At 35.2% G+C, this 23,961-nt stretch overlaps 2 protein-coding genes across 3 annotated transcripts in view; both read right to left on the bottom strand.

Annotated features, from left to right (window-relative positions):
* The window catches only part of LOC134855174 (uncharacterized), a 74,811-nt gene that overhangs the window by 17,307 nt on the left and 33,543 nt on the right, over positions 1-23,961 (bottom strand). The window lies entirely within an intron of this gene.
* LOC134855305 (deoxyribonuclease TATDN1-like) lies at positions 1,260-23,113 on the bottom strand. Its single transcript, XM_063871793.1, has 4 exons — positions 22,953-23,113; positions 22,700-22,875; positions 1,931-2,183; positions 1,260-1,670 (listed from the first exon to the last, which is right to left on the bottom strand). The coding sequence occupies exons 1-4, from the start codon at positions 23,107-23,109 to the stop codon at positions 1,333-1,335; spliced, it is 924 nt and encodes a 307-aa protein (XP_063727863.1). The 5' UTR covers positions 23,110-23,113; the 3' UTR covers positions 1,260-1,332.

Here is a 23,961-nt window from a genome sequence, read left to right as displayed (position 1 = left end):
AATCGTAAGAATTGGGTTTTCCTTGAAACGACCAAAAATTAGGTCAGTAAGCCGATAAAATAGGCCGAAACAATTTGGTCCGAATAGCGTTTAAGCGAAACAAAAAAAAACAAAAAGGAAGTACGAAGTCAAAGCAAACAAAATTACGAAAGGAGTAAAAGAAACTCTAAAAGCAACATTTAAAAAAAGCGTGAAACGAAAAAAAAACGATTCCAAGATGTGAAAACTAAGCCTACAAACAATAAGCAGACAAATATTTCACCGACTATTTTATTTGAAACAAAGATTTCCCGTTTGAAAAAAAAAACAGGTCCTGGTATGTAAGCTGGGAACGCTACGAATTTGAATTAATTTTGGATTAAGAGACCACTAGAGACGAGTCCTCCAGAAAGCAGTGATGTCCATTTAAAAAAAAAACAATTTGACTTAATTTAAATTTTCATATAAATTTCAATTTATTTAAATGTAAAGTATAAGTCCGCTCAATTTAAAAGAAAAACTGATTTAAATTGAGCAATTTAATTGAAAAAAAAATTAAATTGCCCGAGCGGGATTCAATCCGACAACAAAGAACACATTTTACATAATTAAAAAAATTTCACATTTCAGCTTTCTGCGAAAAAAAAACAATCTGAGTTTCACCTCAAGTTTACTTTAATTTTTTTGCAAATAGACGAAAAAGCAAGATTCAGAAAAATTCAAATTGCTAATGAAAAGTTTAAATAGTTTCGAAAAAAAAATAAATTGACGCCAATAATTTATAATTTTCTTGACCATTTTTAATTTTAATTAAAATTTTTAACATTAATAAATTAACATTAATGCCAGAAGTCCTTTATAGATGCGTCACGTGAACAAAGTTATCTAAGGGAAAAAATTCTGGTACCCGATTGCAATACCCTTGCTTATCGCAAGGATTAAAAAAAAACGTAATTATTTGGTAACTTGTGATCAAAAATAAAAACTTACTGGAAGCTCATGGTTCCTAAATTTATCGGCTTTTACATATTCTCGCTTAAGACGTTTAGAAGCTCTGATACACGGTTCTGCAGCGATACAACTTTGAATTTATGTGCTTTTTTCGAAAACCATGATTTTTTGATAGTGGGCATGAAGCTCTTCTGTTTTACAGGCTGATTTGTTTTCAACTAAAAACTCATTGAAAAAAATAATGGAAAGCAAACTACTGACAGATCGAAATACATAACTTGAGCAGATACTAAATAAAGAGTTTGAAAATAAATTCATTAGTGATCACATCTCGGTCAGTGACACAATACAACCAAATTGATCGAAACATGAAAAAGGTGATTCGAAACAAGTGAATTCAAATTAAAAAGCAGAACTTGGAAAAAATAAATCCATCGTGTTCTTATAGACTTTATCAGCTAACTCATCAATATTTACATTCTTCACGGCTGAAATAACTTCCAAAACTTGAACTATACAGCACGGTTCATTTCTTCCTTTCACAAGCGAATCTTCCGTCCATTTTTCCTTTTTCACTGAGGGAAATTTCGTCTGAACAAATTTGAACGACGCGTGACTTGGTTTTATTTCACACCATGGAGCGTCAGTTTCGATCATCAGTTTGTCAACTGGAAGAGTTTTGACAACTTCTAGATTTTCTTCAGTCTTCAAAGAGCAGCCGTTTAGACCGATATAAAAGCCTGAAAAAACTAACATGAAAATTCAATGATAATATTCCCATGACTTTTACCCTGATTTCAAATATGATCTCAAACAAACGAAGAAAGATACATCGAAAAACCGAAAACACTGCTACCTGAGAGCAAATATGATCGAGGCAGTTGCAGGTAAGAATTGTCGCAACGGAAATCAGATGACATGCATGTCAGAAATCAGCCAAGGTCTTATATTTCAAAAAAATGAACTAGTATTAGGCTATAGAAAAAAAATACTACTCAACCATTTTCTATGAAAAATTCGGCCTGTGAAGCAGTCCCATCGAAAGAATGCACAACGCCTCTTCTTGGCATTAACTTCAAACTCCGAGATAAAATCTCTCTGAAATCCTCATGACAATTTCGATGGTGCAGAAACAGAGGAAGGTTGAAATCAGAGGCAAGTTGAAGTTGCTTTTCGAAATATTTCTTCTGTGTTTCTACCCCACAGAAATGAAGTCTGTCATAATCCAAACCACATTCACCGACCGCGACGACCTGAAAAAAAAAACGATATACCGATTAGGCAAATCGCACGACAATTTTATATGTTGGCCTTAGTAATTTATTTAGTAACAGGACCTAACTTAAAACGGCGCAACTTAAGACATAGAAGGTGCGACCGACAGTTTGAAATCAAAACAGGGATATATTAGGTAGTCTACTATCGCATTGACTAACCAAGAATTTTTCCTGCAAAAAACTCAAATACGACTAAAGGCGTTATTGAAGACGAGTAATTGGTTAATTGTAAATAGATGCAATCTATTGGAGGATAAAGTTCACAAAGTTCATTATACCCATCGAAAAAAACATATCAATATGAAAAATAAACTTTCAACACAGAGGCGAAATTGCACTTCGCATACACAAGCAAAAAAAAATGACCGATAACGCTACTGGGAAAACTGAATGAGTAAAACTGTGAGTTCAAAATGTTTTATAAGTGACGCACGCCAATTATAAATCTACATAATTGCTAAGTTACACAAGTCAATTAAGATGCATTAGCAGTACCAATCAATTTGAAAAAAGAAACTTACCAACTAACATGCCTAATTTATAACGCGGACGCATTTAAACTAGTATACGAAACGTTCATTAAAAGCACCCGACTCTGCCCAGGTTCGAACCCATTATTTTGCTGCTGGTCTCCCTAACTACCTTTACGCTACAGATCCATGGTGGTTTGAAGCTAAAGAGCTATTTGTTATATAATAGTCTGAGTTATTACCCTTAGCATTGGCTGTACTTAATAGCTGGATCAAAATGAACACTTTCAAAATGACATATTTTGTCGCAACAATTGCATCGCAACAATATTTCCGACTTAGGTTGGAAAAAAATTCATAGTATTACAAGCTATGCTTGTGTAAATAGATGCACTGTCCAAGGAATAAAATTTTGAACATAGCCAACAGACAGTTGGAAAGAGTCGAAGAACGTAAGAAAACAAAAAAAATCTTGACTTGATTATTGAAAATATCTCACTTAACGAATTTCAAAATAGATGATCGTATAAATCTCTGCAATTTCGGATTGACGCATTATAAAAATCACCCTAAATGAGAAAACTGAATATACGAGTAATTTTTTTATTTTACTGGAAAATCTGAACTTAAATCCACTTTCAAAACTTATCTTTCAAAACGAAACAGAAAGTCAAAATTCAAACTGCTAGTGGAACCACTACTTAACAAAAATTTTGAGCATTTTTTATTCGATATCGAGCTTGTAAGATCTTCAATTTACTAAGATAGAATAACCTTACTCCAGATAACATTTTTCCGAATCAGAAACAAGTGTCTTTTAGCATAAAGTGAAAACTCTGTTTATTGCAACATGATTATTTAACGAGATTTTTCTTTAACTTATACCCTGATATATTTTTTTCTTTTCATAGACATAATCAGAAGTTAAGTGCTACCAACATATGCTTCCAGACTGCAATTCACTTAATAAAATATGAAACCTTAGCAGCTTCAGGAGATATGGTCATTTTCGATAAGAGAAAACCTAAAAAAATGTCTCTTCGTTTGAACTTACAGTGCAGATACGTTTGTAACGTCAGTTGCACAATTCAGCAAATAAAAGATTTTAAATAAACAAATACAAAAAAAAACTTGCTTGCTTTTTTCATAGCTTTAGTCGCCTTTTAAGCACATTTTTCTTCATAGCAGTTTTTTGTTTTGCTGATCTTATAATTGACTGCTGTTGAACACTTCTTTTCCACAATTTGAAAATTCTTGAAAACTCAATTTCAATAAAAAACTTTTATTATTTTAAGTTTTACACAAAGACGAAGCTCCGCTAAAACACTACCGAGCGAGAAAACGACAAGAAGCAGCTCTAAAGTGAAGTACGAAAACTAGAAATAAGCCACGAATTAGTAAAACTTTTGCTATTTGTCGAACTTAAACGTACGACCTCGGAATTTGTAGTCTCAGAACGTAGCATCTGTGCCACGGCTCCTTAAAAACTAGGTATCACTAGCAACCAATGAAGAAGCTAATCAACTGACAAGGCTATGCAGCCAAAATGCCACCAAATATAAATAAAACTTAAGCTAAGTGAGGCGTTGAACCTCCAATCAGTAGACTGGTAGTATTAAGTCCTTCTATCTGTGCCACCGCCGCTTAAAGATAGGCAAACACTAGCCAAAAACAAAGCAGAGAACAGATGCTATGAGACTTTTCATGCTACAGATCGTGTTTACAGCAAAAAAAGCCACCAAGGGGGCACACTTTTTTGTGAGTTAGGTTGATAAAAAGTAGAGCCATACTAATACATTTCGCTCGCTGGGGAGAAAAACTCAACAAGGGTAGATGTCAGACGACCTAAGGTTCCTGTTGTCTATTCTCATCTATGAATTCTTTCTTTTCTTTGAGGTTGATGAGGTTTTTCGTGACCTTCACACTTTTGTTGCTCGATGGTAGAGTTTGCCTTTCTTTTAACAAAGGAAATGAACGGAACACTTAAAACATAAAACTCGAACCGCAATAAATCAAACTTGCATTTGAACAAATTTTTCAGGCATTTTCCTTAAAACAAAATCCAAAAAAGAATCACAAGACCTATGTAAGAGTTTTCACTACGTTCATCGACTCTGAAAATGTATCGAAAAAAATGTAGAAATTAACCACATTTTTGAGCTTTATTGCTTCGAGGTAAGCAAGTTACCACTGTGTTTGGTATCGAATTTTACACTTCAAAACAACATTGTAAATAAACAATGCGTAAATAAATAATAACATTGTTCCTAGCAACAAGTAAAAGAATCAATGCTTCTTAATTTTACCAGAAAAAAGCCAGCTCTTTATGACTATATCCTTCGATTCTTTTCACTCTTGAATAAATTTTTGAAATTTGTTATTTGAAACTTCGGTGTTCGACCTTCGCTGAAAGAATTGACGGTCACCAGCGTAGGCGAAAAAAAAAACTTTTTTAACAAAATTTCAAACACGTTTTGATAGACATTTTACGAGACAATCTAATTTTTGATGAGATAAAACAAAACCCGTTAACGACTGTATTCGATTCATTCAATTAGACGAGAGCAAAAATAGGTTTCTGGACCTAGCCATTAGAAAGTTGGACCTTGCTTTCGTAGTTCATAAAGCAATTTTTTCAGCGTGAGTGTACCTAATTCTTTTGGCAAAAGTAAACTTAGGGGGAATTCTTCTAGGGAATAAATTTATTGAAACACTAAGAAGAGTACAGAAAAAGGTTCTGTAAAAAACAGGAACACTAGTTGAAACACCATTTTTTACTAACACTGAGTGTCACTAAAACAGTTGTGACGCTGTAAATATCGGAAACTTCAAGGAATGAACATCTTTTGCAAAAGTGAAAAAAAACTCAAATTTGATCTTAAAATCACGTGGTACCTCGTGGGGACATATTGGACACCTGTACTCTTAGTATGTCTCAAGGGGGCAAAAGACAACGGGGTATGACAAAACCATATTTTGTACCAAGTATTCAGTATCGAAATCTAAGGCCATTTGAATCTCCAGGCGTTTTTAATTTCCGAAAAGTTGAAACACAGAGGCGAGGTGGAGCCTCGCAACTTTTGCGATACAGTTAAAACATTACCTCCAAAGAAAAAAAAGAAAGTCATTTTTTAAAAATTAAGCTTAAAAAATTACTAGAGAAAAGTCAGAAAAAAAACATCTACAACATTTCTTACCTTTGACTCGGACGATGTTCTTAAACATCCTTAACAAGCTTTGAGAATCCATGACAGAGCGGTAAAAAAGCAACAAAAATTGTGTCGACCATCGTATATCGAAAACGGAAAGAAATTTCAGACTAAAAAACTTTGAACTCTACCTTTGAAATGTTTCGACCCATCCCTCCTCAAACACGCAAAAGCATTCAAAAACTGCGCAACATAAGTTCACTAAGCCGATATAATATAGGTCGAGCCCGCTGAATCGAAAAAAAAAGAAAATTGATCAAAATCAGAGTTGGTAAAATTTACTAAGTACAGAACAAATTTCTCGGAATGAAGCTTTGGAAAAAACTGCATGAAAGACGTAACCGATAATATAAAATGAATTTATAAAAATCAGCCGCCGACAAAAATTAGCGTGAAAACCACAAAACGGAAAAAAAAACAATTTTAAATAAATATTTTTGAAAAAATTAATTACTATCTACAATGAACTAAAATAATTTTATTTGAATTTGCAAGAAATTGGCCCAGGCAGCCAGCACACGTAAAAGCAACTGCAGTAGCTCTACGTATCCCCTGAATTTGTAAGAAAAATTACGGGGCAAAAGTCTAGTTCCCGAATACTACTCACTTGCTCTCGCACGTGAAAATTAGTAACTATTTCTTCCAATATTATTTGCCAGTCGACAAGATTGAACAGATAAGAAACTGCTGGTTCCCATTTTTTTTTATAAAATCAACTTTCAACCAGTAGATACATCCTGAAAGAAGATATAGAAACTCAAATAAAATCATCAATTGAATGCAGAAGTACAAAGTAAGCGAATAGATTTGTAGAGACAGATTAAAGTGCTATGAGCTTTATGTAAGCCATGCAAATGTTTTTCGTTTAACTTGACCGCCAGCAGCTGTTTACCTTGCTGAATTATTAGTTTTAGTGTTCGCCAAGCCAACCGATCAATGGAACTCACTCGGAAAGCTCAAAAATTTAATGTACATCTTTCCTCTTCATAGCACCGAATCCTTCACAGACTAAGCTACAAAGAAACTAGGATCCGGATAAGAACTGTATCAGACATGCGTGATCAGACTTCACATGCTTTCTGCTCTCCCTAAAACGGGAGTCTTGCGCTAATTATATTTGCGGCGACAGTAGTCGCTCGTCGGGCCCACCGCTGGAACCTTTAGTCATTCTCCTGACATCACACAAAAAATTCAACCTTGCACCCAAAAAAAACAATGTGTGACATGTTTCACCAGTGCAGAAGTACCCTAAATAACTATGTCTATTTCGACCCTTTACTCAACTTCGCTGAATAAGCTCCAAACAATCTGCAAGTAAAAGATGTGCAGAAAACTGTTTCTGAAGGCACTATCGGGAACAAACTGGAGCCAGTAGAAAAAGACTCTTAAATGTTACTTAAAAACTTTATCGGACCAAATAATGATTACACCAACCCAGTCTGGGCCCTTAACGCAGTGTAACCTCCATTAGTAAACTGAAAGTAGTGCAAAATTTAGCTCATCTGATAGTGACCGAGTGCACTCGAATGAGACCCATTGACCACCTACACACGTTGCAGTTTTACCCTAGTCAACAGCCGTTACTCCAAAAACTGCGGAGGCAAACGATTCTTATTCTGTAAACGATTTTAACAAACTGGGGCAATTTTAAATCAAAATTTTAAAACGCTTCTAAAGCACATTCAAACTCACGTGGACAAACAAGTTCCGCCAATAATTCCTAACTGAACACTTTTAAAATAGGATTCTCTTAACTGAATTAACTACACTTTGAAAACATTATCTGACCATCAACACGGTTTGAGGAGAACTCAGCCTTCCGTGATTGCACTTAATTGTATCAATCATCAGATAACCGAAATACTGCATCATTAAAAGCTTAATCAAAAACCCATATGGTGGCACAATAAGAAAAAATTGAAACAAGTACCACAAAATTTGCTCTTTTCCACTCACCTGGAAAACTTGAGAGTGGAAAAGAGCCACAAAACTTAACACAGTGTACCTCTCGCTTAAACTCGACCACATGAAAATATTGAGCTGGTTATCTATACTGATGACAATTATCCTAACTTCTGGCCCATATCCGTCTGAGCGTTACAACAATGAACTATTTTGCAATCAATTAATCGAATGGCTGATAAAACAGGCGCTTAAATCTATCCCATGCACAGATTTAAGCCAAGAAATAAAACTCAAAAAAACTTGCAAGTACCAAACTGGGATACCAAAAAGAAACACTAGAAATCAGTTGAAAAGCAATCAACCGCAGCTTGATGAAATACGCTGAACCCATGTGGTCTTCAAGTTTAAGCAACAACAACAAGTCGAAGACTCAAACTAATCAAAGCAAATCATTTAGAACTGTAATTGACCGTGTTAAAATGACAAACATAAATCACTTACACGGTGAAACTTAAATTAAATTCTCCCTTTTCGAGAGTATAGTGACAAACTTCGAAACATTTTTTGACTCGGAAGCCATTTTCCGAAGCGAGCAGACCATAATATTTACAATTAAAGGTCAGTTGCATGCTCGAAGCAACATTGAAATTGAAAAACGAGAAAAACTTTTTAAAAAACTACTGCCAAACCATTCAGTTCTGAATCTAAACCAAAACAACAGATATCAAACACTTGCGTTTGGAGCGAAACTTTCATATGAGGCTCGGTGCACCCTCGCACAGCTCCGATCTGGATTTTCTTCCATCCTGAAAAGATACTGAGTTTTCATAATAAGCACTCAAAAGTCCCAAATGTACGCCTTGTTTGCACCGAAGACCTGAATATCCTCATTGTACGGACTGACTCTTTTCATATAGCTAAAAAATTTCACTCACAGCAAATAGGAGCTGGAGAGCTTTAGCAGGATTAAACTAGCATAGCGGACAATGCTGACCTCACAATAGCACAAATCGCTAGAACAATTAACAATTCAGTCGAGCCCAGTGTTAAAACGGCGTTCAAAAACCCCCACTCCAGTGACATGCCGCACCTATTCAATAAATTTTGAAAACCATACAATTTTGAGAAAAACCCATTCAATTTTGTTAATTTTTTTTATCTAAATTCGTTGAAAATTTCTAAAATGACAGAAAGACGTCTTATCTCGGAAACTAAAAGCCATTTAGCAGTCGCAATTAGACGCAAGATTTTCAACCCTTGAGAGTACTCTGACAGCCCCCAAATTCAGGGTAAGGAATTCCAAATTTTGAAGAAAAAAAATTTAGGTTTAAAATTAGTTTTTCAATCAGAAAAAACTTCATATCTCGAAAACTACGATAAATTAAGCCGTCAAACTTTAAAGAAAAACTCGCAACCCCTAAGAGCGCGCTGACAAAGCCTCACTATAGAGACAGGAACTCAAATTTTTTTGAAAAATTAAAAAAGACATTTTAAATGTCACATCTCGGAAACTAAAAGCAATTGAGCACTCGCATTCGATGCAAAATTTGTAACATGAAACTGCTGAGAGTACCCTTCCAGTACCCAACTAAAAGATTGAGAATTTCAAATTTCAAAAAATAAAAAGAAATCACGAAACACGTCACATCTCGAAAACTACAAGGACTTGAGCAGTCATATTTAGATGCGAAATTCCTAACCACTGAGAACCTGAGAGTAACCTGACAGCCTGCACTATAAAAATATGAATTTCAAAATTTGAAGAAAAAAATTATGTTCAAGTTTTCTGAAATTTTTTTTGAAAAAATCAGAAAAAACTTCATATCTCGAAAACTACGATAAATTAAGCAGTCAAACTTTAAAGAAAAACTCGCAACCCCTAAGAGCGCGCTGACAAAGCCTCACTATAGAGACAGGAACTCAAATTTTTTTGAAAAATTAAAAAAGACATTTTAAATGTCACATCTCGGAAACTAAAAGCAATTGAGCACTCGCATTCGATGCAAAATTTGTAACATGAAACTGCTGAGAGTACCCTTCCAGTACCCAACTAAAAGATTGAGAATTTCAAATTTCAAAAAATAAAAAGAAATCACGAAACACGTCACATCTCGAAAACTACAAGGACTTGAGCAGTCATATTTAGATGCAAAATTCCTAACCACTGAGAATCTGAGAGTAACCTGACAGCCCGCACTATAAAAATATGAATTTCAAAATTTGAAGAAAAAAAATTATGTTTAAGTTTTCTGAAATTTTTTTTGAAAAAATCACAAAAAACGTCAGATCGCCAAATCTACAAGGATTTGAGCAGTCATATTCAGTGTCGCAACATATTCAGATTCGCAACTAAAAAGAGTACCCTCGAAATTTTCAACTACAGGATTGAGATCTTCAAAGTTTTGGAATTCTTTTGAATCTTACTTTTTTGAAAAAATGATTCAAAAAACGTCATATGCTGTCATATCTTGAACAGTACAAGAATTTGAGAAGTGCTATTTGGGAGCAACATTTGCAACACCTGAGAGTACCCTGACAGCACAAAACTACAGGGTTGAGAATTTCAAATTTTGTGAATTTTTTTAAATTTAATTTTCCTAGAAATTTTAGAAAAATCTCGAAAAATGCCTGATCTCGTAAACTAGAAGTATTTGGTTATTCATATATGGAAGCTAAAATCGCGACAGCTGGGGAAGCCCTGACAGCATCCCGATATCGGGTTGCTAATTTCAAACTTGGTGAAAGAAACACTGAACTCGCTGGAAACGTTAAAAAAAAATCTGACCTGAATATCCTCATTGTACGGACTGACTCTTTTCATATAGCTAAAAAATTTCACTCACAGCAAATAGGAGCTGGAGAGCTTTAGCAGGATTAAACTAGCATAGCGGACAATGCTGACCTCACAATAGCACAAATCGCTAGAACAATTAACAATTCAGTCGAGCCCAGTGTTAAAACGGCGTTCAAAAACCCCCACTCCAGTGACATGCCGCACCTATTCAATAAATTTTGAAAACCATACAATTTTGAGAAAAACCCATTCAATTTTGTTAATTTTTTTTATCTAAATTCGTTGAAAATTTCTAAAATGACAGAAAGACGTCTTATCTCGGAAACTAAAAGCCATTTAGCAGTCGCAATTAGACGCAAGATTTTCAACCCTTGAGAGTACTCTGACAGCCCCCAAATTCAGGGTAAGGAATTCCAAATTTTGAAGAAAAAAAATTTAGGTTTAAAATTAGTTTTTCAATCAGAAAAAACTTCATATCTCGAAAACTACGATAAATTAAGCCGTCAAACTTTAAAGAAAAACTCGCAACCCCTAAGAGCGCGCTGACAAAGCCTCACTATAGAGACAGGAACTCAAATTTTTTTGAAAAATTAAAAAAGACATTTTAAATGTCACATCTCGGAAACTAAAAGCAATTGAGCACTCGCATTCGATGCAAAATTTGTAACATGAAACTGCTGAGAGTACCCTTCCAGTACCCAACTAAAAGATTGAGAATTTCAAATTTCAAAAAATAAAAAGAAATCACGAAACACGTCACATCTCGAAAACTACAAGGACTTGAGCAGTCATATTTAGATGCGAAATTCCTAACCACTGAGAACCTGAGAGTAACCTGACAGCCTGCACTATAAAAATATGAATTTCAAAATTTGAAGAAAAAAATTATGTTCAAGTTTTCTGAAATTTTTTTTGAAAAAATCAGAAAAAACTTCATATCTCGAAAACTACGATAAATTAAGCAGTCAAACTTTAAAGAAAAACTCGCAACCCCTAAGAGCGCGCTGACAAAGCCTCACTATAGAGACAGGAACTCAAATTTTTTTGAAAAATTAAAAAAGACATTTTAAATGTCACATCTCGGAAACTAAAAGCAATTGAGCACTCGCATTCGATGCAAAATTTGTAACATGAAACTGCTGAGAGTACCCTTCCAGTACCCAACTAAAAGATTGAGAATTTCAAATTTCAAAAAATAAAAAGAAATCACGAAACACGTCACATCTCGAAAACTACAAGGACTTGAGCAGTCATATTTAGATGCAAAATTCCTAACCACTGAGAATCTGAGAGTAACCTGACAGCCCGCACTATAAAAATATGAATTTCAAAATTTGAAGAAAAAAAATTATGTTTAAGTTTTCTGAAATTTTTTTTGAAAAAATCACAAAAAACGTCAGATCGCCAAATCTACAAGGATTTGAGCAGTCATATTCAGTGTCGCAACATATTCAGATTCGCAACTAAAAAGAGTACCCTCGAAATTTTCAACTACAGGATTGAGATCTTCAAAGTTTTGGAATTTTTTTGAATCTTACTTTTTTGAAAAAATGATTCAAAAAACGTCATATGCTGTCATATCTTGAACAGTACAAGAATTTGAGAAGTGCTATTTGGGAGCAACATTTGCAACACCTGAGAGTACCCTGACAGCACAAAACTACAGGGTTGAGAATTTCAAATTTTGTGAATTTTTTTAAATTTAATTTTCCTAGAAATTTTAGAAAAATCTCGAAAAATGCCTGATCTCGTAAACTAGAAGTATTTGGTTATTCATATATGGAAGCTAAAATCGCGACAGCTGGGGAAGCCCTGACAGCATCCCGATATCGGGTTGCTAATTTCAAACTTGGTGAAAGAAACACTGAACTCGCTGGAAACGTTAAAAAAAAATCTGACCTGAATATCCTCATTGTACGGACTGACTCTTTTCATATAGCTAAAAAATTTCACTCACAGCAAATAGGAGCTGGAGAGCTTTAGCAGGATTAAACTAGCATAGCGGACAATGCTGACCTCACAATAGCACAAATCGCTAGAACAATTAACAATTCAGTCGAGCCCAGTGTTAAAACGGCGTTCAGAAACCCCCACTCCAGTGACATGCCGCACCTATTCAATAAATTTTGAAAACCATACAATTTTGAGAAAAACCCATTCAATTTTGTTAATTTTTTTATCTAAATTCGTTGAAAATTTCTAAAATGACAGAAAGACGTCTTATCTCGGAAACTAAAAGCCATTTAGCAGTCGCAATTAGACGCAAGATTTTCAACCCTTGAGAGTACTCTGACAGCCCCCAAATTCAGGGTAAGGAATTCCAAATTTTGAAGAAAAAAAATTTAGGTTTAAAATTAGTTTTTCAATCAGAAAAAACTTCATATCTCGAAAACTACGATAAATTAAGCCGTCAAACTTTAAAGAAAAACTCGCAACCCCTAAGAGCGCGCTGACAAAGCCTCACTATAGAGACAGGAACTCAAATTTTTTTGAAAAATTAAAAAAGACATTTTAAATGTCACATCTCGGAAACTAAAAGCAATTGAGCACTCGCATTCGATGCAAAATTTGTAACATGAAACTGCTGAGAGTACCCTTCCAGTACCCAACTAAAAGATTGAGAATTTCAAATTTCAAAAAATAAAAAGAAATCACGAAACACGTCACATCTCGAAAACTACAAGGACTTGAGCAGTCATATTTAGATGCGAAATTCCTAACCACTGAGAACCTGAGAGTAACCTGACAGCCTGCACTATAAAAATATGAATTTCAAAATTTGAAGAAAAAAATTATGTTTAAGTTTTCTGAAATTTTTTTTGAAAAAATCAGAAAAAACTTCATATCTCGAAAACTACGATAAATTAAGCCGTCAAACTTTAAAGAAAAACTCGCAACCCCTAAGAGCGCGCTGACAAAGCCTCACTATAGAGACAGGAACTCAAATTTTTTTGAAAAATTAAAAAAGACATTTTAAATGTCACATCTCGGAAACTAAAAGCAATTGAGCACTCGCATTCGATGCAAAATTTGTAACATGAAACTGCTGAGAGTACCCTTCCAGTACCCAACTAAAAGATTGAGAATTTCAAATTTCAAAAAATAAAAAGAAATCACGAAACACGTCACATCTCGAAAACTACAAGGACTTGAGCAGTCATATTTAGATGCGAAATTCCTAACCACTGAGAATCTGAGAGTAACCTGACAGCCCGCACTATAAAAATATGAATTTCAAAATTTGAAGAGAAAAAATTATGTTTAAGTTTTCTGAAATTTTTTTTGAAAAAATCACAAAAAACGTCAGATCGCCAAATCTACAAGGATTTGAGCAGTCATATTCAGAGTCGCAACATATTCAGATTCGCAACTAAAAAGAGTACCCTCGAAATTTTCAACTACAGGATTGAGATCTTCAAAGTTTTGGAATTTTTTTGAATCTTACTTTTTTGAAAAAATGATTCAAAAAACGTCATATGCTGTCATATCTTGAACAGTACAAGAATTTGAGAAGTGCTATTTGGGAGCAACATTTGGAACACCTGAGAGTACCCTGACAGCACAAAACTACAGGGTTGAGAATTTCAAATTTTGTGAATTTTTTTAAATTTAATTTTCCTAGAAATTTTAGAAAAATCTCGAAAAATGCCTGATCTCGTAAACTAGAAGTATTTGGTTATTCATATATGGAAGCTAAAATCGAGACAGCTGGGGAAGCCCTGACAGCATCCCGATATCGGGTTGCTAATTTCAAACTTGGTGAAAGAAACACTGAACTCGCTGGAAACGTTAAAAAAAATCTGACCTGAATATCCTCATTGTACGGACTGACTCTTTTCATATAGCTAAAAAATTTCACTCACAGCAAATAGGAGCTGGAGAGCTTTAGCAGGATTAAACTAGCATAGCGGACAATGCTGACCTCACAATAGCACAAATCGCTAGAACAATTAACAATTCAGTCGAGCCCAGTGTTAAAACGGCGTTCAGAAACCCCCACTCCAGTGACATGCCGCACCTATTCAATAAATTTTGAAAACCATACAATTTTGAGAAAAACCCATTCAATTTTGTTAATTTTTTTTATCTAAATTCGTTAAAAATTTCTAAAATGACAGAAAGACGTCTTATCTCGGAAACTAAAAGCCATTTAGCAGTCGCAATTAGACGCAAGATTTTCAACCCTTGAGAGTACTCTGACAGCCCCCAAATTCAGGGTAAGGAATTCCAAATTTTGAAGAAAAAAAATTTAGGTTTTAAATTAGTTTTTCAATCAGAAAAAACTTCATATCTCGAAAACTACGATAAATTAAGCCGTCAAACTTTAAAGAAAAACTCGCAACCCCTAAGAGCGCGCTGACAAAGCCTCACTATAGAGACAGGAACTCAAATTTTTTTGAAAAATTAAAAAAGACATTTTAAATGTCACATCTCGGAAACTAAAAGCAATTGAGCACTCGCATTCGATGCAAAATTTGTAACATGAAACTGCTGAGAGTACCCTTCCAGTACCCAACTAAAAGATTGAGAATTTCAAATTTCAAAAAATAAAAAGAAATCACGAAACACGTCACATCTCGAAAACTACAAGGACTTGAGCAGTCAAATTTAGATGCGAAATTCCTAACCACTGAGAACCTGAGAGTAACCTGACAGCCTGCACTATAAAAATATGAATTTCAAAATTTGAAGAAAAAAATTATGTTTAAGTTTTCTGAAATTTTTTTTGAAAAAATCAGAAAAAACTTCATATCTCGAAAACTACGATAAATTAAGCCGTCAAACTTTGAAGAAAAACTCGCAACCCCTAAGAGCGCGCTGACAAAGCCTCACTATAGAGACAGGAACTCAAATTTTTTTGAAAAATTAAAGAAGACATTTTAAATGTCACATCTCGGAAACTAAAAGCAATTGAGCACTCGCATTCGATGCAAAATTTGTAACATGAAACTGCTGAGAGTACCCTTCCAGTACCCAACTAAAAGATTGAGAATTTCAAATTTCAAAAAAAAAAGAAATCACAAAACACGTCACATCTCGAAAACTACAAGGACTTGAGCAGTCATATTTAGATGCGAAATTCCTAACCACTGAGAACCTGAGAGTAACCTGACAGCCCGCACTATAAAAATATGAACTTCAAAATTTGAAGAAAAAAATTATGTTTAAGTTTTCTGAAATTTTTTTTGAAAAAATCACAAAAAACGTCAGATCGCCAAATCTACAAGGATTTGAGCAGTCATATTCAGAGTCGCAACATATTCAGATTCGCAACTAAAGAGAGTACCCTCGAAATTTTCAACTACAGGATTGAGATCTTCAAAGTTTTGGAATTTTTTTGAATCTTACTTTTTTGAAAAAATGATTCAAAAAACGTCTTATGCTGTCATATCTTGAACAGTACAAGAATTTGAGAAGTGCTATTTGGGAGCAACATTTGGAACACCTGAGAGTACCCTGACAGCACAAAACTACAGGGTTGAGAATTTCAAATTTTGTGAATTTTTTTAAATTTAATTTTCCTAGAAATTTTAGAAAAATCTCGAAAAATGCCTGATCTCGTAAACTAGAAGTATTTGGTTATTCATATATGGAAGCTAAAATCGAGACAGCTGGGGAAGCCCTGACAGCATCCCGATATCGGGTTGCTAATTTCAAACTTGGTGAAAGAAACACTGAACTCGCTGGAAACGTTTAAAAAAATCTGACCTGAATATTCTCATTGTACGGACTGACTCTTTTCATATAGCTAAAAAATTTCACTCACAGCAAATAGGAGCTGGAGAGCTTTAGCAGGATTAAACTAGCATAGCGGACAATGCTGACCTCACAATAGCACAAATCGCTAGAACAATTAACAATTCAGTCGAGCCCAGTGTTAAAACGGCGTTCAGAAACCCCCACTCCAGTGACATGCCGCACCTATTCAATAAATTTTGAAAACCATACAATTTTGAGAAAAACCCATTCAATTTTGTTAATTTTTTTTATCTAAATTCGTTAAAAATTTCTAAAATGACAGAAAGACGTCTTATCTCGGAAACTAAAAGCCATTTAGCAGTCGCAATTAGACGCAAGATTTTCAACCCTTGAGAGTACTCTGACAGCCCCCAAATTCAGGGTAAGGAATTCCAAATTTTGAAGAAAAAAAATTTAGGTTTAAAATTAGTTTTTCAATCAGAAAAAACTTCATATCTCGAAAACTACGATAAATTAAGCCGTCAAACTTTAAAGAAAAACTCGCAACCCCTAAGAGCGCGCTGACAAAGCCTCACTATAGAGACAGGAACTCAAATTTTTTTGAAAAATTAAAAAAGACATTTTAAATGTCACATCTCGGAAACTAAAAGCAATTGAGCACTCGCATTCGATGCAAAATTTGTAACATGAAACTGCTGAGAGTACCCTTCCAGTACCCAACTAAAAGATTGAGAATTTCAAATTTCAAAAAATAAAAAGAAATCACGAAACACGTCACATCTCGAAAACTACAAGGACTTGAGCAGTCATATTTAGATGCGAAATTCCTAACCACTGAGAACCTGAGAGTAACCTGACAGCCTGCACTATAAAAATATGAATTTCAAAATTTGAAGAAAAAAATTATGTTTAAGTTTTCTGAAATTTTTTTGAAAAAATCAGAAAAAACTTCATATCTCGAAAACTACGATAAATTAAGCCGTCAAACTTTAAAGAAAAACTCGCAACCCCTAAGAGCGCGCTGACAAAGCCTCACTGTAGAGACAGGAACTCAAATTTTTTTGAAAAATTAAATAAGACATTTTAAATGTCACATCTCGGAAACTAAAAGCAATTGAGCACTCGCATTCGATGCAAAATTTGTAACATGAAACTGCTGAGAGTACCCTTCCAGTACCCAACTAAAAGATTGAGAATTTCAAATTTCAAAAAAAAAAGAAATCACAAAACACGTCACATCTCGAAAACTACAAGGACTTGAGCAGTCATATTTAGATGCGAAATTCCTAACCACTGAGAACCTGAGAGTAACCTGACAGCCCGCACTATAAAAATATGAACTTCAAAATTTGAAGAAAAAAATTATGTTTAAGTTTTCTGAAATTTTTTTTGAAAAAATCACAAAAAACGTCAGATCGCCAAATCTACAAGGATTTGAGCAGTCCTATTCAGAGTCGCAACATATTCAGATTCGCAACTAAAGAGAGTACCCTCGAAATTTTCAACTACAGGATTGAGATCTTCAAAGTTTTGGAATTTTTTTGAATCTTACTTTTTTGAAAAAATGATTCAAAAAACGTCTTATGCTGTCATATCTTGAACAGTACAAGAATTTGAGAAGTGCTATTTGGGAGCAACATTTGCAACACCTGAGAGTACCCTGACAGCACAAAACTACAGGGTTGAGAATTTCAAATTTTGTGAATTTTTTTAAATTTAATTTTCCTAGAAATTTTAGAAAAATCTCGAAAAATGCCTGATCTCGTAAACTAGAAGTATTTGGTTATTCATATATGGAAGCTAAAATCGCGACAGCTGGGGAAGCCCTGACAGCATCCCGATATCGGGTTGCTAATTTCAAACTTGGTGAAAGAAACACTGAACTCGCTGGAAAAGTAAAAAAAAATCTTAAGCATTACAAAAGATGCAAAACATGCTCAAATCCCATAAACAAAAGAGACGCAGTATATAACTGTGTGTCATGTGGCGAAAGTATGCACATGACTACAAACTGTACAGACTTGAAAGAAAATGCCATAAACGTATTGAAACAACTGAACAAGAATTTTCTTCTGTTATGTAACAGATGTGTGGGAAACAACCAGAAGGATGCAATTATTAATACTAAACATGCAAATGAAAGCACTCAAAAAAATACAAACAATCGAAGAAGGCATCAAAGAACTCAAGGAAGCGATGATTGAAAAGAAAATTTATTAAATAGAGCGTTGGGGGATTCATCTGTTCTCAAAGTCAAAGCTAGAAAACAATAGGCAAACACCGCCTGACTGGCGTCTTGGACACAGATCGCCATCTCGAGGTAGACAAAGTTATTCAGCGCGAGGCCATAGGAGATACTTGGGTCTATAGAAGTATTAAACGAAAAATATACTGTGAAGCCGATATCGCAAACGACGACGTTCACATAACCCAAGAATCCCTGAGAGGTCTTCGAACAATCCTGAAAAACAACGTTCTGCGATCAAAGTGGTCTTTGGAAACATCCCGAGACAAGCACCCAGAAGTATTTCACTGCAGTCAGTGGTGAAATTGCGGAACCTACAAGCCTCTCTAAGTAAGTTTATAGCTCTCGGAACCCCAATACGGGTTCCACTGTTATAGACTTGCTAATTTTTCTATCTTTAAGTCATCTCAAGCTCTCGGAACTCCTAACGGGTTCCATTCCACGGCGAGAGGTGACTTCTCATATAAATACCACTACCAGCTGGTAGCCCGATAGTAAATCACAACAATACATATCCCCAAAAAAAACCATTCAAACAGCCCCAAATAAATGAGTTCTAAAATGGAAAATAACAAAAGATGCAAAACATGCTCAAAACCCATTAACAAAAGATACGCAGTATATAACTGTGTGTCATGTGGCGAAAGTATGCGCATGACTACCAACTGTACAGACTTGGAAGAAAATGCCATAAACGTATTGAAACAACTGAACAAGAATGTTCTTCTGTTATGTAACAGATGTGTGGGAAATAACCAGAAGGATGCAATTATTAATACTAAACATGCGAATGAAAGCACTCAAAAAATACAAACAACCGAAGAAGGCATCAAAGAACTCAAGGAAGCGATGATTGAAATCAAATCGGAAATGCAACAAAAACAAGTTGCGCCAGAAGCGAAAAAACCCACACCCAAAAACGGGAAAGCATCCCAAAAAGAATACGATGGCATACGCATAAGAGGCATACCCGAGTCAGAGGCAACAGACGCCAGGTCAAGAGCAGACGAAGATATGCAAAAAGTGATTCATCTTCTTGATGAGATGGACGTCAAGTGCCCAATAAGTGATCTCAGAAGACTCGGAAAATAAAAATCGTCCGTTAGTTCTTAGAGTCTCTGCGCCATGGGAGAAACGAAGATTCCTTCTTTCTCTACACAAGCTCAAAGGCTACGAACACAAAGTATTCATAAGCAAAGAGCTAACACCTGATGAACAGGAAATCGAAAACAACATGCTTAAAACAAGACGTGATCTCATTCAATCCGGAAAATTCGAGAGCACACAACTGCGACTAAGAAATCTAAAATTAAGTAGAAAAACTGAAAATGGCTGGGTAGAGCTAAAACCCGATGACAATTCAGCCTGACTAACCCAAAAACAAAAACTGGTATCAACAATACTCACCTCTAATGTAAAAAGTTTGATAGAAATGTCACGTCGAACTTGTTTAGCAAATGCAATCTGTCTTTCAAATAAACATGATATTTTATGCCTAACTGAAACATGGCTGACTGATGAAGTAAGATCCGAAACTCTTTTTATACCAGAATTCGAAATATACAGATGTGATCGCCCATCCAAAAATTACCAGACGAAACATGGCCGTGTCTTAATTGCCATTAGAAACAACTCTAAACATCAACATGTACCGATAAACTCAAATAATGATTAAGTTACTTTGAGACTAATTGATTTCGAAAATATATCCTCTCTCATTTGCTGTGTTTATTGCCCACCAAAAGATAGCCCGCATAGACCAACAGCCTTCTCTATTGTTGATTTTCTAACCAAAGTTAGTGCAACTGCAAAAGACTTGAATTGTGAAAAAATCAATGATAAATGGAGATATAAATTTTTCGAAAACTGACTGGAAAGCAATGGCATCAGATGATTCCGAGGAAGATCCATTCCTTGCTAACTTACATCAAGTATACATAAATTATGATGACCAAACGACCAAAAATACAACAGCGCTCTATCTAGATTTTAAAAAATGCTTTTGACTGCGTTCCGCATCAACTTTTGATGCATAAATTGAAGTGTTATGGTTTTGGAGGAAAAGCAATTCAACTAATAGCCTCTTATTTATTTCTTCGAAAAAAGTATGTGCGAATAAACAAAGCAAAGTCTAAGATATGTTACGTAACAAGTGGTGTCCCTCAAGGTTCTCTATTGGGACCATTATTTTTCATACTATATATAAACGACTTACCAGATAACTTGAATCTAGTTGACTCTTTTGGATATGCTGATGACTTTAAGGTTATAGCAACAACTCAAACAGAAATGAACTATTCCACTACGACAATTAAAAATTGGTGTAGTAAAAACCAAATGCGTCTAAATACCGGAAAATGTACTCTCGTTAATTTCAAAAACGAGCTGGAAGGTCAAATTAATGGAAATATCCTAAAAATCGAAACTGAACAAAAGGATCTAGGAATTTTAGTAACAACCACTCTCTCATGGAATGTAAATGCGTCTAAGCGTTGTCAGAAGTCGCTATCGGCTTTTTACTCACTAAAGCGTAACCTCTCTAAAAACTGTCCTATAACTTCTAAGCTAAATGCCTACACGGCAGGGCTTTTCAAAAATTAATTGAGATCAAAACAATTAAATTGCAGTTAATTGGATGTTCAGCAATTAATTATCAAATAACTGAAAAAAAACAAAAGTTAAACTGCAATTAATTGCAATTATCAATGAAAAGTTCAGATGTCGCAGATGTCGAGACTCAACAGCGGCCTTTTCTTCGATTGTTAAATCAGCTTCTTTGTGTTTCAAAAATTTAATAATTGCTTTCTGGAAAACTGGCACATGAACTAAATCGCCATCTTCAGACAAGTATTTCGCAAACTCTTCTTCTTTGTACTCATCCAAAATTCCATCAAAAAGAATGCCTGCATCCGACATGTCAATATTTTCGCGTTGAAGCGCGTTCTTTGAGTTCACTGTTTTCTCTTGCACTAGGAAAGTAATCAACCAGTTTAGAGAAACTTGGCAAATTCTCCACAAAACCTTTCATCTCAAAATATCTGTCGATCATGTTCATGGTACTCAACCATCTGGTCTTGTTCAGCCGTCTATGATAAGCGAAAATTTCTCCGGAAGCTCCTTAGCAATGTTAATTTCAACTTGTTTCGTAGGTTTTTCCATGTATTTAAGGAGGGTGTTGCGCGAGACCGCCAGATGTAATTCGTTGCTCAACAACCAACGCTTAACAAACGAACTTGCTTCTGTTCAACAACAATTAATTGCAATTAATTGCAGTTAACTGGGCATGAGAAAATTTTAATTGAAATAATTGCATGCCCAACAATTAGTTAAAAATTCAATTAATTGCAATTAATTTAAAATTCAATTAATTTTTGAAAAGCCCTGCTACACGGGGTATGTAGTCCCAATGGTAGTTTATGGCGCGTCAGTAACGCACTACTCGAAATCACACCTCCGAGCAATTGAAAAGGTTCAGCGAACGGCGACCAAATGGATGCTTAACTCACATATCCCATATAAGTGTAGACTACAAAAAATAAGAATGCTACCGCTGTCTCTGTACATTGAAATGCACGACCTCCTTCTGTTCATTTCTATAGTTCGCAATAACTACGAAATTGACATTAACCAATATGCCGAAAACACCAAAAGCTCAATGAGACAAAATGAAAGAAACGAATATCAAATACCGAAAACTCGCCTTAAGAAAACCAACTCAGACTTCATTAGATGCCCAGCACTTTTCAATGTCATAATTTGACATACCTCAAAACAGTTATCTGACATACAGAAATCTGACATAGCAGAAATTTATTGGAAAATCTTCGAAAGATATTCAGAAATGGACAGCTGCACATGGCAAATAATGTGTCCATGTGGAAACTGTAACCCAAATGGAAAACTCAGAACTCATTAACACTAAAACTACATTTTGGGTGCAAACCCATGGGATAACAACCCTAAATCCTGTTCTACTACTACTACTAATATACGATATAGCTTACGAAACAATGGGTTAGAAAAAAGTGCACATCGTGATATGACATTTCGCTCTGCTCTGCTTGTGATATGAAAGTTGAATTTAAAAAAAGACAAGTGAAACCGACAAAATTTAACCGTTTTCAGAGTTAAGAGAAGTTTATTATCTCAAAAGAGCAGCTGATAAAAACCTTGTTTCTGTTACCCTCTATTGTCTGTGAGAGAAGCTCGTAATACTTTTCAGGCGACTCTGCCTTCGTTTGATCTTCGAATTCATTGCACCTTGTCGGATGACAACCAACAGTGGTGAAAAGTTTCTCGTTGAGGTTCACCAGTTTAAGTGCTTCATCCGTGTCGGAAAGACATCCTACGGTAGAGGAAACCAATATGATAAGTAGGAAGCGCATGCTTTAATAAATAAACTCCAAAATCAATTTATGTTACCTGATGTAACAATGATCTTCTCCAATCCAGAATTGAAAGCTCTGTTCAGAACAATATGGTAATCATCTTTGTGTTTGGACGAACCGTGATAACAGCCATTGAACACAAGATCTGTTAAATTGGCACCTATATCGATGATTTTTCGCCTGACAGCCATTTCTTTTCTAGAAAAAAATGATCACTTTATGCGCAATTTGAAAGTAATTAAGAAATTGGTAAGGGGGTACAATGGGGATTCTCGATTTGCTAAAAAACAAATTCGTTTCCGGATAGCCGAAAAATAAATTCGTTTCCGGATAGCCGAAAAAAAAATTCGTTCCCGGTTAAGTAGATCCAAAATTTCGGCTATCCGGGAACGAATTTATTTTTCGGCTATCATGGAACGAATTTATTTTTCGGATTTCGTTGCCAGCGTGTTCAAGGATCGTGTTAATGGGCTTTTTCCTTTCTTTTCGTTGTGCTACAGAGAGAAAAGCTGCCTTGTACACGGCAGCTTCGTTCGTGCTAAACTCAAAAATTGGACTTCATCAAGGGGATCCGATTGTCACCCTCGAGGTTTGTTTAGCTCTTCAGCAAATCGTGTAAGATTCGCCCGGAAGTACATATCGACGGAAAATAAAGCTAGGTTGTAAAACAACTGGCTAGCGTCTAAACATAGCTCTCCATGCTTTTAACCGTCTCTACCAAAGCCAGCTCTTTGTGTGGTCCTTTTAACATCAGCTCGACAAAATCGTTACTGTTTTGACCTTCGGTCAGAACGCTCAGACCAACTTAGTTACATGCAAAAATAGCGAGCTCATGGCTGGGTCTCAGTATCCCCCGTCCACGAGGTCACTCCTAAAAACAGGGCTACTACTTATTAATTATATTACTATGTAACATTCGTCTACTGCAGTCACACATGAGGCTTAAGAAAAATTGGCCCTTTAACTATTGGCTCAAGAGTCAGGGACACTATCTCTTGTGTTTTTCTACCTCAAATCAGTCGGAGCCAATTCGGTTCGTTTGT

Source organism: Symsagittifera roscoffensis, chromosome 10 (assembly GCF_963678635.1).
Source record: "Symsagittifera roscoffensis chromosome 10, txSymRosc1.1, whole genome shotgun sequence".
Lineage (NCBI taxonomy): Eukaryota > Metazoa > Xenacoelomorpha > Acoela > Convolutidae > Symsagittifera > Symsagittifera roscoffensis.
This window is presented reverse-complemented; position numbering and strand designations above follow the sequence as displayed.

What these genes read in the sequence shown, in the direction of transcription:
- LOC134855305 (XM_063871793.1), bottom strand. Translation starts at nt 23,109, where the DNA reads ATGGCTGTCAGGCGAAAAATCATCGATATAGGTGCCAATTTAACAGAT. An exon ending in TAGAGGGTAACAGAAACAAG is followed by an intron (nt 2,184 to 22,699) that starts GTTTTTATCAGC and finishes TTTTTTTTTCAG; the next exon opens with GTCGTCGCGGTCGGTGAATG. An exon ending in CGAATTTTTCATAGAAAATG is followed by an intron (nt 1,671 to 1,930) that starts GTTGAGTAGTAT and finishes TAGTTTTTTCAG; the next exon opens with GCTTTTATATCGGTCTAAAC.